The sequence below is a fragment of the Monodelphis domestica genome, chromosome 1 (assembly GCF_027887165.1).
Source record: "Monodelphis domestica isolate mMonDom1 chromosome 1, mMonDom1.pri, whole genome shotgun sequence".
Lineage (NCBI taxonomy): Eukaryota > Metazoa > Chordata > Mammalia > Didelphimorphia > Didelphidae > Monodelphis > Monodelphis domestica.
Genome location: NC_077227.1, coordinates 229,782,010 through 229,799,510, shown reverse-complemented (window position 1 = coordinate 229,799,510; position 17,501 = coordinate 229,782,010). Strand labels below are relative to the sequence as shown.

The 17,501-nt window shown below is 40.4% G+C and overlaps 1 protein-coding gene across 1 annotated transcript; it reads left to right on the top strand.

Annotated features, from left to right (window-relative positions):
* The first annotated feature begins 1,206 nt into the window (after positions 1–1,206).
* On the top strand, positions 1,207–14,081 carry CALM1 (calmodulin 1). The gene is made up of 6 exons (XM_001371471.5): positions 1,207–1,641; positions 5,037–5,067; positions 6,143–6,286; positions 9,471–9,577; positions 9,947–10,082; positions 10,230–14,081. Exons 1-6 carry the CDS (start codon positions 1,639–1,641, stop codon positions 10,256–10,258), a joined length of 450 nt encoding a protein of 149 aa, XP_001371508.2. The 5' UTR covers positions 1,207–1,638; the 3' UTR covers positions 10,259–14,081.
* Positions 14,082–17,501: the final 3,420 nt, after the last annotated feature.

The following is a 17,501-nucleotide window of genomic DNA, read 5'->3' as shown; positions in this document are numbered from 1 at the left end:
AAAACATCATTTTACTACTTTACAGTACAATTTAAAATATGTCTTAGGTTAAGTAAATTTAAAGATAAAATGCCATTTTAGAAGGCCCAGTCTCAGTTATGAATGTGATTAAGCCATAGTTACGAAGAGGTGGAATTCTGGATTTTTAATCTTCACCTCTTCTTTATGTATATGTTGTAAAGCTGCTGCAGTTAAGTAAAATATATGTTTTAAAAACATGACTTTGCAAAGCCATTAATGCATTAGATTTTGGTGCCCTTAGAACTGAAATGGTCGGTGTTTTTTCACAGATAAATGATGAAAAAGCAGCAAGAGGAGGGATAAATGTAATTCAGGTTTACCGAAGGGACTATTCAGTGGAAAGACAAGAAGAATTAGGCTGTTAAATATTTTTAAGTTTAATTGACAACCTAAGCAAGTCCCTCCCGCCTCCAGCTATTCCTTCAAAACTATAAAAAAAATATGGAGAGAAAATCTCCAGCCAACTTCTTCCACCATAAAATTGCAGTTTGGTTTTTCTTTCCCCAGCATACCTCTGAAGTTGGTTTACATTTGATGCACCTTCATTTCTAGTCTGACTCCATCTCCCACTCTTCCCCGCCACTCCCCCCCCCCCCCCCCCCCCCCCCGTCCTAATCCCCTCTCCTGCAGTTTTTGTAGCACTAGGGGCAACAGAGTTTTTTTAGAGCAGGTCCCAAGAAGCAATCTGCAATGTCAACGCAAGCAAAGTTGAGACTGAGTTGTACAGAGACCTCCCCCCCTCCCCATCCCCATCCCAGTAAGGGCATCTTTCCCAGTAGGGAGGCAAAGTATTGCGGCAGGAGGATCTCGGGGTAAGGGTGCGGGGAGTTTACCTTTTCTGGCTATCGCAGGGCACCTATGCCACCCAAATCTTACACTGACAAAAGGCAGACATTCTGCAAACCAACTATGCTCTATCATTCCCTGCCACTGTGCTGGATTCCCACCCAAATTCTAGAGCTCTCTGCTGCGATTCATGCCAAGGTGCAGTCCCTTCTGCTAAAGCCTGTGGGTACAAGGAAGGGAATGCCTCGTTCTCCCCTACCTCTTGCTGCCCAGCCGAGCTGACAGAGCAGGGGAGGAGGGGGAGGAGGAGGAAGAGAAGGAGGGGAGGAGGAGGGGGAGGAGGAGGAGGAGGAAGAGGAGGAGGAGGAGGAGGGGGGAGGAGGAGGGCCCAGCCTCAGGAGGGTGGAGAAGAAAAGGGAGGGGGGCGGGTAGGGAGAACGTATTAGGGGCGAGGCTACGCACCGCGCCGCAACCACTCTCCCTCTCTGGTTGCTTGCGATCCCCAGGCTCCGGCGGAGGGATACATCGCATTATATATAGAGCGGGTTGAGGCGCAGGATCACACCTCCAGCGCTTGCAGTGGGAAGTCGTTTGCAGGAGGCGGCTCCGTTACTCGGGTGGCGGTGGCGGCTGTAGTAGCAGCAGAAGCAGCAGCGGCAGCAGCAGAAGCAGCAGCGGCAGCAAGAACTGCTACAACAACCTTGTTAGCAACCTCGGAGGCCGGAGCTGCAGTAGGGACGGTGCTTACAGCGTTAGTGCAGCAGGATCCTCACAGAAGCGGCCACAGAAGCTTCATTTGCTCCTTCCTTCCTCTCTTCCCTCTCGCGCACAATGGTAGGTTGGGGTGGCTCCTGCTGTCGTAGCAGCTGCTTGCGCTTCATTTCCCCCCTTTCTCCAAGTTCTTAGTTTATTTCCCTTTTTTGTTGTTGGCTTTTAATTTTTTTCGGTAGAGGAAGGGTTTGGCTTTTAGTTTTATTTTTTTTTCTGGTCCTCGCTACGAGGTGCGAATAAGAGGGATGCATTTTGGAATTGCTCTGTGTGTGTGTTTCCCTTGCAATGGAGTTTCTAATTTTTATTCCCTCTTTTCTTTCCCCCCTCCCCCCACTGCTGAACTTCGCCGTGGGCTGTGGAGCTGCATGGGCGCTGGACCTGCTGCAGCATCTGCGCTCTCTTGTAGTCCAACCACCCCCTCCTCTTACCTCCCTTCCTCTCTCTCCGCCTAGCCCCTCACAGCAACCAACGCACGCTTCCCCCAGCTGCCTGCAGTGCCTTGCCTGCAGCGCGCCTCTCACCTCGGGGGAGGCTGTCGGAGGGCAGCAGCTGGGGGAGGGGGAGATGATTGCCTTGTGTGTCTGCGTGCTTGGGTGGGGGAGGGCGTTGGGGCGGGTTGCAGTTTAGCTTTGGGGAAACGGCAGCGAGGTTGGATGCTGGAAATGATGTACCCGTTCTCCTCCCAGGCTACCCACAGAGAATGAATGAGCCATTGGCGCATAACGCCTGGGCCGGACCTCGGGCTTTGGGGCTTTTGTACCTTCAGAACTATCGCCACCCTCAGATACAGTATACGTTCACTGGTACTTGTTTCCCGATTATCCCCAAGTGTACCCCTTTAAGACTGGACCAGAGGCACCCACTTTCTCCACCATTCTTGTGCTCGCAGGACGCGAGTTGGGGGGAGGGCAGTTAGGAGAGGGGGCAGGAAAGGGAGGAATAGGGGGGCGGCGATGTAGGAAATTTTAGGGGGAGAGACTTGGATAGGACGGAAACTGCCGAGCTGCACTGCGCCTAGGGGGGGTGGGGGCTTTGCAGTTATTGCAATGTGTCCCTTTCCTCCTACCCCAAAAACGCAGCTGTAAAACCATTTGTGGGCTTCGTTACATCATGAGATCTCCTCCTTCCCTAGAGAAGCGTTCTCGCTTGCGCGCTAATTGGGGCGGGGAAGGCGAGGGGGGGAGGAGGTTGAGGGGAGCTGGCGAGCAGCTTCGTTTCCATTAGAGACTGCAAAGTTTCTGCTTTGGGAGGAGGCGGCTGCGGAGTGGGATGAAGGGTGTTGGGGGAGGTTGTCGCCGGTTTGCCGGCTTGTGAGACCAGAAGGGGGTGGGAGGTGGAGGAATAAAAGAGGAGTGGGGGTTATTGGACCTTGGTGAACACAGCGACTGCAGTGGGTGGAAAGGGGAAGCTCCCAAGTCCCTATTGCTATAACCCGAGGGACCAGACACTTATTTATTAGCTATCCAGGTATCTCTAGAATCTTCCAAGTCTTACCCAATTTCTCCTTATCTTAACTTTTCCTAATATTCAGTCATCAATGCACTTGATCGTGGTTGTGCTCCCTTTTCAACTGCATTTTCCTACACTGCGCTAATGTTACTTCCCGGTCTGTGGAGGGAGATGCCCTCCATGGTTTCCGCTCTCTGTGCAGTTCCTGCCGGCCTGTAGATTGCCAAATGTGATTATGGGCCGTTCTGGGTGTGTGTTTTCCACAACCCCCTTCCTCCATCACCACCCCTCCTCCTCTAGGGATAACTGACATCACTGGGACAGGATTTTATGGCTTGGCTGGGTGGGGTTATTGCTCCAGTGTTACTACCTTTGCCCTGGTAGTCAGGGCAATGGGGTGGTGTCAGGAGTCAGTTGCTTAGGGAAAGCAAACTGCTGGATGCTTTATAATGGCCATGTACTCTTCAATAGCTCCAATATGCTAAATAATTTTTTTTTTTTGTGAAGTGGAGCTGGCAGTTCATTTCTTCCTGGCTGTAGCATAAGGTGTGGCCTTTTCTGTTGTACAATAAAGATCTCCCTCTGGTAGTTATACAAATCATAACGACTACTTCACTTGATCAAAGAAAACCAATTAATTGGGGCTGAAAGAGTGTACACTTCCAAGTTGTTTACTAATCAGAAAACTTAGGTTCTAATGTGGTTAGGCTTGTGAAGGCCCTGGGAGAGAAATGTTTCTTAAATGCGTGACTTGATTTATCTAGGAAGAAGCTGTATGGAATTATTCTGCAAGTATGTCCATAAGGTTTCCTTAATTGTGAAAGCAAGATACATAAAAATAAATCTTGCTCTCTGATTCTGTTTGCTTTACTGTTCGGGGTTCTATAGACCACCAAGTGAAAATTAAATTTCTTGCCATTTACAGCTGTGTTTTCTTCTTATAAGAGAATCTTGTGGTACTCTTAAAATGGATAAGGTGCATGATATACAGCAAAACATAATAGTTTCTTTCCCCAAGAGAAAGGTAGATGAATAATTTTTGTGTAGATTTCAATAACCTTAATGTTCCTGTGTTCTATAGGAACTAAGTTAAAAACACATTCTCTTTGTCACTGAATCACATGGTAATTTGGCTGGGAGCATTATAAAATGGTAGGCTTTTTAACAAATAACTGCCTAATTAAAATAATCAGAAAGCATTTGTTATATTAAAAGGAAGCTTTGAGGGTGGAGGACAAAGCCATTGGTTTACATTTGGTTTTTTACCCCATTTAAATGTATCTCCTATAAATGGATTAAAATGCTTTTATATCCAATACAGTATAATTACATAACCTGTATTTAGAGTGCCAGCAGCAGTACTCAAGGTACTATAAAAGCCTAGACCTGGATATGATCCTGTTAGTTCCCAAGCTGCAAAGAGTTGGGCTGGGTCACTTCTTGGATGAGAAAAAAGTGGTTGCTGTAGGAAGCTCTATGAGTGATTCGGTAGATGGCACCCTTCTATCTCAGTTTTCTGTGAATCCCTTTTAACTTGCTGATTTTTAGCATTTTTAGCATTCTGCCACCAGAGGTGCCATTTTTCACATAACATATCAAGTCAAGCACTGACCTCTTCTGGTTAGTTAAAGTTCTCTTGGCATATAAGATAAGCCACCAATTCAGAAAGAACTTTACCAAATAGCAGTTGTCATTTTCTTGGAGCAATACATTTTACAGTTTGATGCAGTATATTGCCTGTTGCTTGAGTTTCTGGTCTGGTAGCTGGTTTAGGATTTTGCAAAAGATTCTTTTTCGTTCTAAGTAATGTTTTGGTTGCAGGGCCTGCAAGGAAGAAAAATCAAACATTTCTTAAGAGCCTACTGTGTACCAGGTGCTGTTGTACTAATCACAGACAAGATTGAATTTAGAAGCTTTTAAATACTTTTAATATAACTGGAAAGCCTATGACTTCTTAATCCTAAACTGTTTGTGCATTCGAGTTTAACATTCTTCTTTTCTTTATGTAGGCTGATCAGCTGACTGAGGAGCAGATCGCTGGTGAGTATCACTGATGATCACTGAATATCATTTGGTAGAGCAGAGCTAGTGATTATTGAATGGAAAGGCATAATCAATCTTTCTGGGAGTTAGATCCATGATGAAAGAAAGCAATAACATCCCATGTAACATAATAAACACTTACTAGATGAAAGGAAAATAATGCAATGAAGATTGCTGAATGATATTTAACTTTGAATTTCCTACTTCACCAAGTTCCTCGGGAGCTGCTTAAGAATAAGCCAAACTGATTAATTTGCTCCTTTTGACTTCTTTGGTTTATTAACTGATGAATCCAGTAAGGTAGGACTAATGTTTCTTTCAAAAAAGTTTGAACTATCAGGTATCTTTTGAAGTTTTAGTTGAGATTTCTCAATTCCTTATATTTTTTAGTAATTTAGAAAATCTGTGCTCTCATGAAATAACCTAAATGGAAATGGAACAAATTTGATCTCTGCAGCTAAAATGATTGAGAAATAAAGCTAGAAAGCAGTCTCTTAATAAGTCATTAATCAGAATTGGTTTGGTTTTTTACTTTAGTTATATTTTGTTCATATCTGTAAAATTCTTATTTAAGGTAGTCTCATTTCCAAAATTATTTTTTGCAGACCTGTGTGAATAATTCTCTGGTTATTCATATTTGGTCTTTACCTTAGAAATTATAATGACATAAAGCTTTAAAAAAAAATCAGACTTTTTAAAGTCTGAGAGTTGAAAGAGATCTCTAGTTCTGTTCTCTAATAGCCTGTGAACATACCTGGAAGTGACTATTAAACTACAAACGAACATATATACATATGATAAAAAATAATAAGTATACATATATAAAGCAATAATTCACAAATCTGTTTTTGGAAAGGAAATATAACCACAAGTAGATATGTATGAGTTTCAGGCTGCTATGAGAAGATACTATGATTTAAAAAATTATGATACTATGATTAAAATTAAGAGTATTTTTGTGGGGACATTTTTTCAAATAATTAGGAAAGACTTGTTTAAGTAAGCTTCAGACATTTAAGCGTTCCTGATTATGAACCCTAGATTGAGTTGATATGGTGGCTTTTGTTTTCAGAATTCAAGGAAGCCTTCTCCCTATTTGACAAAGATGGCGATGGCACCATCACGACAAAAGAACTTGGAACCGTCATGAGGTCATTGGGTCAAAATCCAACAGAAGCAGAATTACAGGATATGATCAATGAGGTGGATGCTGATGGTAAGGGCTTTGGAAGCATGAATGAGCTCCAGTGTTGTGTAACTTTCTCCAGTTAGAACACGTTCTAAGTCTGTCTTTCAGGCTTGTGAGTAAATACATAAAAGAAAGGGCTTTAATGGAATTGCTTATGTCTTTATAATCTTTCATGGGGGTAATCGTGGAATCTGCACCTAGTAAAGGGCAGTTTTTTACTGTCCTTCCGTATTGAAGCAACTTTCATGGAAATTTGGGAGTCCAGAAAACTTGACATCCTTCTACCAGTTATGTTGTCCTGGGCAAGTCACTTAACCCCTCGGTGGCCCTGGGTAAATAAGTCAAAGTTAACAGCGGAGTTTTCAGTGGGTAAATATAGAAGGACTTTGCATACTGGAAGTTCTCTTCATTAGTGAAAACAAGTCAGAATCAACATTGGGGTTTGGTTATTTATAAGTGTTGCTCATGCAGTTGTAAGTTACATTCTTCTTGTTACCTCTGTTGAACTCTTCTAGGTTCTGGATGACCATGTTTTTATTATCATGGCATCCTCCTTTTTTTTTTAAATCACAGAAAACATTTTGCCATTCAGGGCTTCTCCTGGAGAATCCTGTTCTTGGGTCCTTAGCTGAATACAAAAGTAGAAATGACCCCTGTGTTTAAAAGAACTTACTGTACATTTGTAGAGGCACAGATCTCTCATTTGTCTCCATAAGTGGGCACTTTTACTGGGCCATGTATCAATATTTACCTCAGCTATAGTATATGTTAGGTAAGAAAATATCGAGGAGATGTCAGGTAATAGTTTGAAATGTGGGGTGGGGCCGAGCAAAGAAGAGTCTGTCATGGAAAACTGCCCATAAGAGAAGAAATTAACTGAGGGGCCAGTGTTGGAAGACTGCAGGAGTTAGCAAACAGTAAAACCATGGCTAGCAGTCTTAGCCCAAGTTTTCTCAGAATGACTAAATGGTTTTATTTTAAAATTTCTTCCTTGGATAAATAATCTGGAATTAAATTTGCAAGTTTATACAAACAAGTAGAATTTATTTGAGGGGATGTATGCTTTTTTAAAAGGGTTCAGTTTACAGAGGATTCTTAATATGCTTTAGATTTGTCTAGTGCTTTATTTTCACTTACATGTGTTACTGACTGGGGAAGGTGGCGCTGTGTTTGACAGGGAGGCTCAGACAGGGAGGCTCAGAAAAAGTGATTTCTCTAAGGTTCATGGAGAGAGTAAGTGCCTGAGCTAGGCCTAAACGTCCGTTTTAATTCATTACTGATCTGGTATTCTGTTTACTTATAACTCTGGTTTCCATTCTAATTATTTTGGAAAGTAAACCTAATGATAAATAGCTTTGGATTATATTAATTTGATTACTGACATGCTTAGGTATCTAAACTAATTAGGTGATTCTCTACCATCCCCAAACTATTTTTTTTTTTAAAAAGGAAGCTCATCTCTTGTGGTGATAGAAATTGTACTTCCATGAGATAAGCTGCAGTAATTGTAGCCAATGTGATGAGATGTTAACATATTTTTTTTTTAAACCCATACCTTCTGTCTTGGAATCAATACTGTATATTGGCTCCAAGGCAGAAGAGCAGTAAGGGCTAGGCAATGGGGGTCAAGTGAGTTGCCCAGGATCATACAGCTAGGAAGTGTCTGAGGCCAGATTTGAACCCATCTCTAGGCCTGGCTCTCAATCCACTGAGCTACCCAGCTGCCCCCTGAACATACTTATATCAAGAATTTGTCTTTGAGATTTGATCACTCCATAGTAATTTAATAAATATCATAATAAATATTAATTTATAATCATAATTTATAATAAGTATCAATATAAAAAAGTTTATAGTTACAGAGGGTATGTTTTTATTAACTTTACCAGAAAGGATGACCAACCATACCTAGAAATCCTAATGATATGAGACTTAACCTCTTGTTATTCATTTCACTTAACACTAATAGCTTATCACTTGGAACAAGTTATTTTTTTCCTCATTGAAGTATTAATGATAACATTGAAATAAAAATAACAATTGATAATCTTGAAAGATGATTGTGGCAGTAAAGATTTTTTTTTAATCATACAAGAAATTGTTTTAAATCATGGTCCAAGATAGGTGGATTTCTTGAACATCTGTAGAATGAAAGGTATTTGCTGAAAAGGCTTCTAATGGCCATTGATGGGCTGTGGGATACAATGAAAAGTATCCTGGATCAGAAATCGGAGTACTTGGGTTTAAACCCAGTTCAGCTCCCCAACTACTTGGGTGACCCTTGGACAAGTCTACCTCTGTGGACCTTAGTTTCCTCAGCTATAAAATAGGGGATCATACGAGGGGCCTCAAAAGTCAATGAGGTGAAATGAGAGCATGGAAATCATGAGTGTGGTGATGCCCAAGGTGTGGGCATCGGTGGCATCTGTGAGACCCAAGGTCACACTTAAACTCTCTAAGCCAGTTCCCTCGTCTTTTAAACGGGGGTATTAATATCACCTACCTCCCAGGGTTGTGGTGAGGATCAGATATAAATGATATTATTATTACATATTGTAAATACATAATATTTCCCCTTCTGAGTCCATGATTCCATTGTCATTGCCTTTATGTTTATAAAGGTGACCAGTGGTACAATAGAATATAACAAAGACTTGTAATGAGTCAAGGAGGAGAACCTCAAAATCCCTCCCACCGGACTTCGTCCTTTTCTTCCAGATTTAATATATTTCACATGAAACTACTCAGTGAAGGAGATGATGCCAAAATGCTTGTTTTTTGAGGCTCATTCTAGTCCGTGAGGCTTGGTTTATTAGTAGCAACCCTTAGGTCTCTTTAAATTCCTACTGAGTTGAGTGAATGCAAACATGGAAGGAGAAACATCTGTTCCCTGTGGGAAATGAGCTCAGGAGCCAGACTCTAGGGAACACGAAGACTCCACTCATATGATATTGTGATTTCTCTTGTTCTTTTGTTCTTGTTTTGTTGCTCGAATACTCCAGTGGAATTTTGGAGCCAGTTTTGTACTCCAGCTATGGACTTTTTTGTATTAAAAGATGCTGTCCTGAAACTAAATGGTCTGTCAGCTAGAAAATTCTTAAAAGTGTTTTCTGGTCCTGGAATGGTGTTATTGAGTATCTCCTCCAAAACAAATCAAAAACCGTTTTTAAAAATCAAAATTGACTAACTTCTTTTTTTTTTTTAATTTGAGGTAATGGCACTATTGACTTTCCTGAATTTTTGACCATGATGGCTAGAAAAATGAAAGATACAGACAGTGAGGAAGAAATCCGTGAGGCATTCCGAGTCTTTGACAAGGTATTGCTGAATATGTTATTATAGCAGTTCTAAACAAGGCTATCAGAAGATTATTAAACTGTTTGCAAGCTATAATAGATAGTTGTCTCTATTAACTAATCTTTTTGAATAGTCCTGTATCCTTTTATGGAATAATGTTTGTATTTGTGCTGGGGTATGACTTTCTGATGGTTACAAAAATGGGAATTTTTCATTTGTCTGAGCTTTTTATTGGTTTTAACAAGTTAGAGTATTTTTACTGCAGCTGACTCAGTTACAGAGTGTAGCCCTGGAAAGCTTAAGAATTATTTATGTGAGGATGATTTGAGTGTAGAACATTTGTGTGAAGGCTCTAACCTCTCCAACCGAGCAATCATTGACTGTTCACAGGATGGCAATGGTTACATCAGTGCAGCGGAACTGCGTCATGTAATGACAAACTTAGGAGAAAAACTAACAGATGAAGAAGTAGATGAAATGATCAGAGAAGCAGATATTGATGGAGATGGACAAGTGAACTATGAAGGTAAAATTCCCATTACTGGATCTCAAGTGTGGCTTTTTTTTTTCTGTTTAGCAAAATATTTTCTTTTGCACAAAGAACAATAAGATATTTTACTAGGTTAAAGTTTCTTTGAAGATAACCAAAAGCTGTGGTTATTTGTCTTTTCAGAATTCGTACAGATGATGACTGCAAAATGAAGACCTCCTCTCACCTTTTTTCCCCCCTCTAGATGAATCAAATTGAATCTTTTACTTACCTCTTGCAAAAAAAAAAAGTTCATTTATTCATTCTGTTTCTGTATAGCAAAACTGAATGTCAAAAGTACCTTCTGTCCACAAAAAAAAAAATCTGCATGTATTGGTTGGTGGTCCTGTCCCCAAAAGATCAAGTTACACATCAGTTTTACAATATAAGTACTTGTACTACTACCTTAAATGATAAGGAAGCACTTAGTGAACTCCTTAAAGTTCCATTTGCTAATGATTATTACACTGTTTGGGCTGGCCAGTTTTTCATGCATGCAGCTTGACAATTGAGCACAGTCAGACATTTGTATTAAAAAAAAAAAGAAAAACAAAAAATAAAATAAAAAAATGTACCCATGTGGGTTATCTAGTTCAATTTGTTAGTATAAATTGTCATAGCTGGTTTACTTTAAAAAAAAAAAAAGTAAATACAATAAAGTAAAATTGGTTTACCTCAGGATGGTATGCAGCAAAATGGTTGAAGGATGCAGAATTTCAAGATGATGTAGCCCTTATGGTGGTTCTTCTGTACTTAAGAGTGCTCCAAAAACCCTAATGATGATTTCAAACTCTGGATGGCATGTCTGTGTTTCTATTGGCTTAGCATTGTCTGCATTGCACTAGAGTGAAACGGATGTCAGGCTGTTACCGTTCACACAAAATTTTTGAAAAGAAACCTTCACCAAGGGAGCATCTTTGGACTCTCTATTTTTAAAACCTTCTGTACCATGACTTGGAGCCGGCAGAGTAGGCTGTGGACTTCAGCACAACTATCAACATCGCTGTTCGAGATATTACAATTTATGTCCATTCCAAGTTGTAAATGCTAGTCTTTTTTTTTTTTCCAATAAAAGACCATTAACTTAAAGTGGTGTTTAAATGCTTTGTAAAGCTGAAATTTAAGCGGGGACAGGGCAGCAGAAGGCTGGGGCTTGGGGGAGGAGGGGAAGGATTGTGCTGGCAGACCAGTACATCTTCAGATACCCATACCTTTTGGGTTCTCCCCCCCTCCATCCTCCCGGTAGGAAGAACCAATCTCTTTTGAGTCCTGGAGATTTTTACCAGAAACAAACATACTGATCAGCTTCCTCCCCTCCCCCACACAATAAAACTGTCTAGTTGGCCTTTTTACTGCTAATAGTGATCGATTCAGGCAGAACAGCCGGAAGAAGAAACTCTCTTCTCTAAAGCATGTACGTGGGATTTCTGTAAAACATGCCGATAACCTGCTTTATGTAACTCTTACTGACACCATCTATGGGAAAGACATGATTCATGATTTAGTATGTCACAGTGTAACTCAATCCTTGTTGTGTGTGATAGAAGCAGTAGGCCACTTTTCTAAATCAATCTCTTCATGCCTAAAAGACTACCTTTCACCATGCGACTCACAACTAATTTATGAACGCTGTTCACAAAGCATCTCCTTTGGGTTTCTTCTCTTTTCTTCCCCTTCCTTCCCCCCCAGTTGCTCCTCCCCCATTTGCTCTACCTTTCTACTTTATTTCCAAATAGAACTGTGCCCTCTGTGTGTGTTTGCTAGTTCGCAGCTTGTAAGTAGAACTCCAGCCTGGAGTGAATTTTGTGTCTAATTATAAACCCTGTAACCAAAACTATTAGAAAGTGCTGACACCAAATTTTGGGATGGCATCAGCTCATACTAAAAAAAAAGTCACTTTAAACCCACGTCGCATTAAGTGGGCCATGCTTCGTAGGAGGCTGGATTTTTCTATGTGTTAAATTAGTTCTGTGCAATTAATAAGTTTGTAGGTTTCAAGTTCCTGTGTGTTTATTGAGTTTCTGTGTCTGGGGCATGGTGGGATACTGTCAGGGAAATCTGAGAATGAGTGCTACTTTGCAGCTAACTAAAGTACAAAGGGGCTGATCCCTGAAGCATTTTGCAGTTTTGCTAATGTTTCTGCCAGAGGATGGTTAGGAGCAGGGAGGTGTGGCAAAACTCAGATCTCTTCTTTGCTTTGGATACTTAGCAATGGCTGAAAGTTAGTGACTTACCTGAGGTCTGGAAAGACTTTGAAGTTGAGGTTATTCCTGTTAAAAGTTAAGCCCTTCACTGCTTGTTTCTCCATAATATATGGAGATATACCCATATTTGGGCAGGTGGTTGTCGACAATGGCTTAGACATCAGATCTCTCTAGTGCTGGGAATTTCCCCACGCTGGGATTGCTACTGGAATGACTAGCTAGGAATTTTAATAACTCGAAATCCTGTGATGTTTCTTGTTTGTTTTTGCTGTGTGTGGGGGTAGGGAGGGGGAGAGGTAGACATAGAATAAGAAATTCCTCAGTTGATGACTTCTTGATGTTTTAAGAGAGGTGACTTTTAAAAAAGCAAATTGCAAGCTTTTCCAACTCCATTTCACCACCTAGCCCTTTTCCCAATACCAAAGGGTTGTTTTTGTTTTTGTTTTTAATTTAAGCACTAATCTGTCTGAACTGAGTATTTAGTAAACTTGATTCTTAGCTTTAGGGTCCTTTTGAGCAGTAGCATCCTGTTCTGAACCCGAGCACCTTCCCCAAAGAATGTCTACCAATAATAAATGTGCAGAAGTAAAGAAAAAAAGCTGGTGAGAAGTAGGCAAACATAAGGTAGCTTTCCCCCCTCCTGATGTTTGGGTAGAGACAAAGGGAACTGAGTTTTATTTTTTATTTTTCTTTTTTGGTAAGAATCAAGTGTTTGGTGTAAACAGAAGCTGGATATGGTGATGTTTTTGAGTGAGTGAAGTTGTAGGCTAGCGATAATGCTGTTGAATTTGTTAGCACCTCCCAACTACTCTTGCCCCTAACCCTTCCTGCTTTATAAATATATGCATATATAGATATATATGTATGTATATACATATAAAGTCACTAGTCTACTGGCATCCTGCTTTAGCCTAAGACATGCCATAAAACCGCTCAGTACTTGGCAAACGCTTTCTCCTGGTTTTGTTCTCCATCTGTTTGGGGGTAGGTGTTGAGAGAGAGGCAAACATATCTTGATATTTCAGATGGGTTTTTGATGCACTATTGCCAAGGAAGGCTTTTTCTGATTTTTTGACAAATGAATTTTTTGCACACACTTTAATTGGTGTCTTTCGGCAACCTAAAACATTGAAAATTCGCTACTGTACATATTTTTATATTCTCTTTATAAAATGCATGTTTGATTGTATTTGTAACAATATTGTAATGGCTGTCCAGTAGGCCTAGAGCTGATATGTTTAGTGTCAGAGGAGTAGCATATGATCCCCTCAGCATACTGGGAATTTATTCCTAATCAAAAGAATGTAAATCTGGTCAAGCCTGTTCTTTTACTCAATTATCATTTTGAAAAATGGACTATTGTGCACCCCCAAACTGCTTGCTCATCCTTTGACAGCTAGAATCCACTAATTTGTCTTAATCCATCCCTTTAGCTAGCAATTTTTATCCCCTTGAATTTGACTTTTAGGAGAGTAGGTGCTCTCTCCCATATGTATCTGCAGTGGAAGGTAGTGAAATAATGTGGAGTGGTGTTTTCCCCTCCCCAAATTCAATATTATAACCATTAAACACTTCTGTAGCAAAGCTCATAGTAGTTCTTTTGTTACCAAAGTTGCCCTTCATGATGGCTTTTTGGAAAAGTTGTAATTGAAAGTTTCTGTAAAAGATCAAAATGTGTAGAGGTTTAACCACCTCTTTGATGGGGGACCAACTTATGGAAATATTGTAAATAAGTTTATTTATAAACCTGGCACTGTATTCAATAAACATTTCTGCAGCCTTTCATCTCTAACTGTGAAGTCTATAGGTTTTTAGCTCTTTATTTTTTGGAAGCTTTTACTCTCTCCACACTGCACAAGTTAGACCCATTCTTTGTGGAAAATAATACCAGAGGGCTCTGGCTAGAAAAGGGGGAGTGAAGAAAACCTTTCATATGAATATATATGTCTACTGGGGCATATATGCTATATGCTTACTGTTTACAGTATCCTGTTCTTTGTAGAACTGGACTTAACATGTAGGCAAGCTGCCAGATAGTGATGACCTCATATTAGGAACATTCTTTGGTCTGAGCCTGATAACCACCTGATATATCAGTGGAGGGTGCAACTGAGGTCAAGGTTACTCAGAATGGGTTGGCTACCTTTATGAAGAAGGAAAAAAAGCCCTTTCATGGACACAGACCATATCTTCAAACCCATTCTCCCAAGCTGATGTTGGTAGCCCAAATTTGACTTGTAATCAACAAAGACTTATTTGTTGATCTGTAAGATAAAAAGGAGTAACTCAAAACATACTAATCATCTGCTGCAAATAAAAAAAAATTTTGGGCAAATGACTTCATTTTAGGGAAGAGGTTGGACTCTTCTGTCACTTAGATGATGCCATTTTGGGACATGTAGCAGTTGGATTTAAAAGGAGGAATTGGATGGTTATCTGATATTTTAACTACTCATCCCTATTCCCTTCAATCATTTTATGCAATCTACATTTAGGTAGACAGTGGAGTTGATTGGAACATTTGGAGTCAGAAGACTTGGGTACAAGTTCCAGCTCTAGTCATTGAGTTTGGGGTCAAGACCTAGATGAATCCCAGCCAGACTTTGGAAAAGTCACTTCATTTTTCTAGATCTGGGTTCTCCTTTTACTACAAAGCGAGGAGTTGGACAAAATGAGCCAAGCTCCTTTGAAGTCTTCTGTGATCCTACTTATTACCAGTGTAATAATAATATTTTTAAAAAGGCACCTCATCTACAAAATGAGGGGCTTGCACTACTAGCCATTTTCCAGAACTGAGATGTTAATAATCTTTTAGGTTCAAATTCATTTTAAATATTAAAATGGCATGATCATATGGTTATTTAGCAACTGATAACAGCTGATATGCAAGTATTGCAAAGTATGTTAAGGATCGCAGTTTGGGATATCCTTTTAGAACTCTTTAATAACAGGATTTAGAGCTATAGAAGACGATAGCAATTAAATAGTCCAAGTTCCTCATTTTAGAGATGAAGACGTTAAATGACCTACCGAGGTCAAGGTAGCAAAGAGTAAGAGCAGATGTCAAATCTGATTTGCTGACCCTAAGTCCAGTGACATTTCTACTTTGCTGTCTAGTCTTCAGTTGTGTCTGACTCTTCATGACCTCATTTGGAGTTTTCTTGGCAAAGATACTGGAGTGATTTGCCATTTCCTTCTGGAGCTCATTTTACAGAAGAGGAACTAAGGCAAACAGGGTTAAATGAGTTGCCGAGGGTCAAATAATCTTGAGCAAATGACTTCTCTTGAGGGAAGAGGCTGGACTTAGGTGATCCCCCCATCACTTAGATGTTTCCCTTTTAGGGCAGTGTAATAGATGGATTTAAAAGAAGAATCTAGATAGCATCAAGAGTTGCCCTAGTTAGTAAGAGTCTAAGGCTGGTTTTGAATTCAGGAAGATGAGTCTTCCTAATTTCCAAAACCAGTGCTCTATCCACTCTACCTCCAACTGCCTATATTTCTACTACTTATGGCATTGTGTACTCTGCAGTGAGGGTTAGGGCTCTTCTGGGTCCCAAGTTCTCTGGACCCTTAGCAAAGAGAGGTCACTCCTTTTTTCAAGCTTTCTGCTGCCCTGTAGCTTAATAGTCACAATGCCTTTATTAAGTTCCAGTTCCTAATTAGAAGCAGTGAGAGGAGAAACAGAAGTTGGGTACTCCATTTTTTCCCTCCAACATCAGGGTGGTTTTGGAACTCTGATTTACCTGTACCATCAAAGAGATCGAGTTTAGGGAAAGCAGTTCCCACCTCTGAAGGTCTTCAGGCTGATGATAACTCAGGATGCTGTAGAAGAGATTTATGCTCAGGTTGGATGATGTCTTCTAGCCTTAGAATCAAAGAATGATAGAAATCAGATTTGAAAAAGATTTTAGACTGTTTAATCCAACCCCTCATTTTACAGATAATAATATTAAGCTATCATTTATATAGTACCCTAAGGTTTTCAGACTGCTTTACCTATTCTTAGCAACAACCTTTTTAAGTCAGATGTTATTATTCCCATTTTACAGATGGAGAAACTGAGAATGGGAGAGGTTAAGTGATTTCCCAAGGGTCATGCAGCTAGTATTTGAGACAGATTTGAACTCTGGTATTGCTGCCATTGGGCAGCTTAGGTGACACAGTGGAATGAATGCCAGACTTAGGAGGACCCGAGTTCAACTCCAGCCTCAGGTGCTTACCAGCTGTGTGACCTTGGGCAAGTCTCTTAGCCCTGTTTGCCTTAGTTCCTCATCTGCCAAATGAGCTGGACAAGGAAATGGCAAACCACTCCGATATCTTTGCCAAGAAAACCCCATGGACATTATGGTCCATGGGGATGCAGCCAGACACAACTGCAAATAACATTATATTTTTATTTATTTTGTTAAATATTCCCAATTACATTTTTTTCTGTTTTCGGCTGCACTCAGGAGGGTAATGAGTCACATGCTGTTTGAGGGCCACATGTTGGACACCTCTACTATAGGGGATCTGAGAGATCATTTCATTTAATCCGTCTATTTTACAGATGGTTGAGACTAGAATTTAGGTAACTGTGCTCTGAGCTGATGAAATTATTTTTAAATCTGCAGTTACACTGGGGGTAGGAGTGTGTGCCTGTGTGTGTGTGTGTGGAGGGGGGAGATGTTCATCTTGCTATTAAAAGTGATACAATATTGGAACAGAGGACAGAAACTGGTGATTAAAAGCCTGGTCAGCTTACTTTCCATCTTTGTCCCAGGAATCTAACAGAAATAGAAAGCTCTCGTGGGAGCTGGGTGAGATCAAATGCAATGACCACGTCATCAGGTTTCCGAAGCTCTTTTTCTTCAGAGAGGGGAATAAAAGGGAAAATGTACATTTTTGCTTTGAGGAGAGGCTCTGAGCTGAGTGAGGTGGCACCAGGAATCAATGAATCAGGATGCCTTAGAAGGAAATGGAAGATTTCTGTTTTCTAGCAATTTGGATCTCATCTTGGAGCCTCAAGCTAAGGAATCAGAGAAGAATCCTATCTATCATCCTCCCAAACATTCCATTTGAAATGGATTTAAAGTGGGGCAAATTCTATCTTCACTTAATGTCTTGCCTTTAGTAACTTAGAGACACAAGAGGAAAAAAAGTTATTGTCTCCCCTGCAAGGATGGGTTTTTAGGTCATTGTTAAAGTGGACTTGTTCATGTACATTTATAAG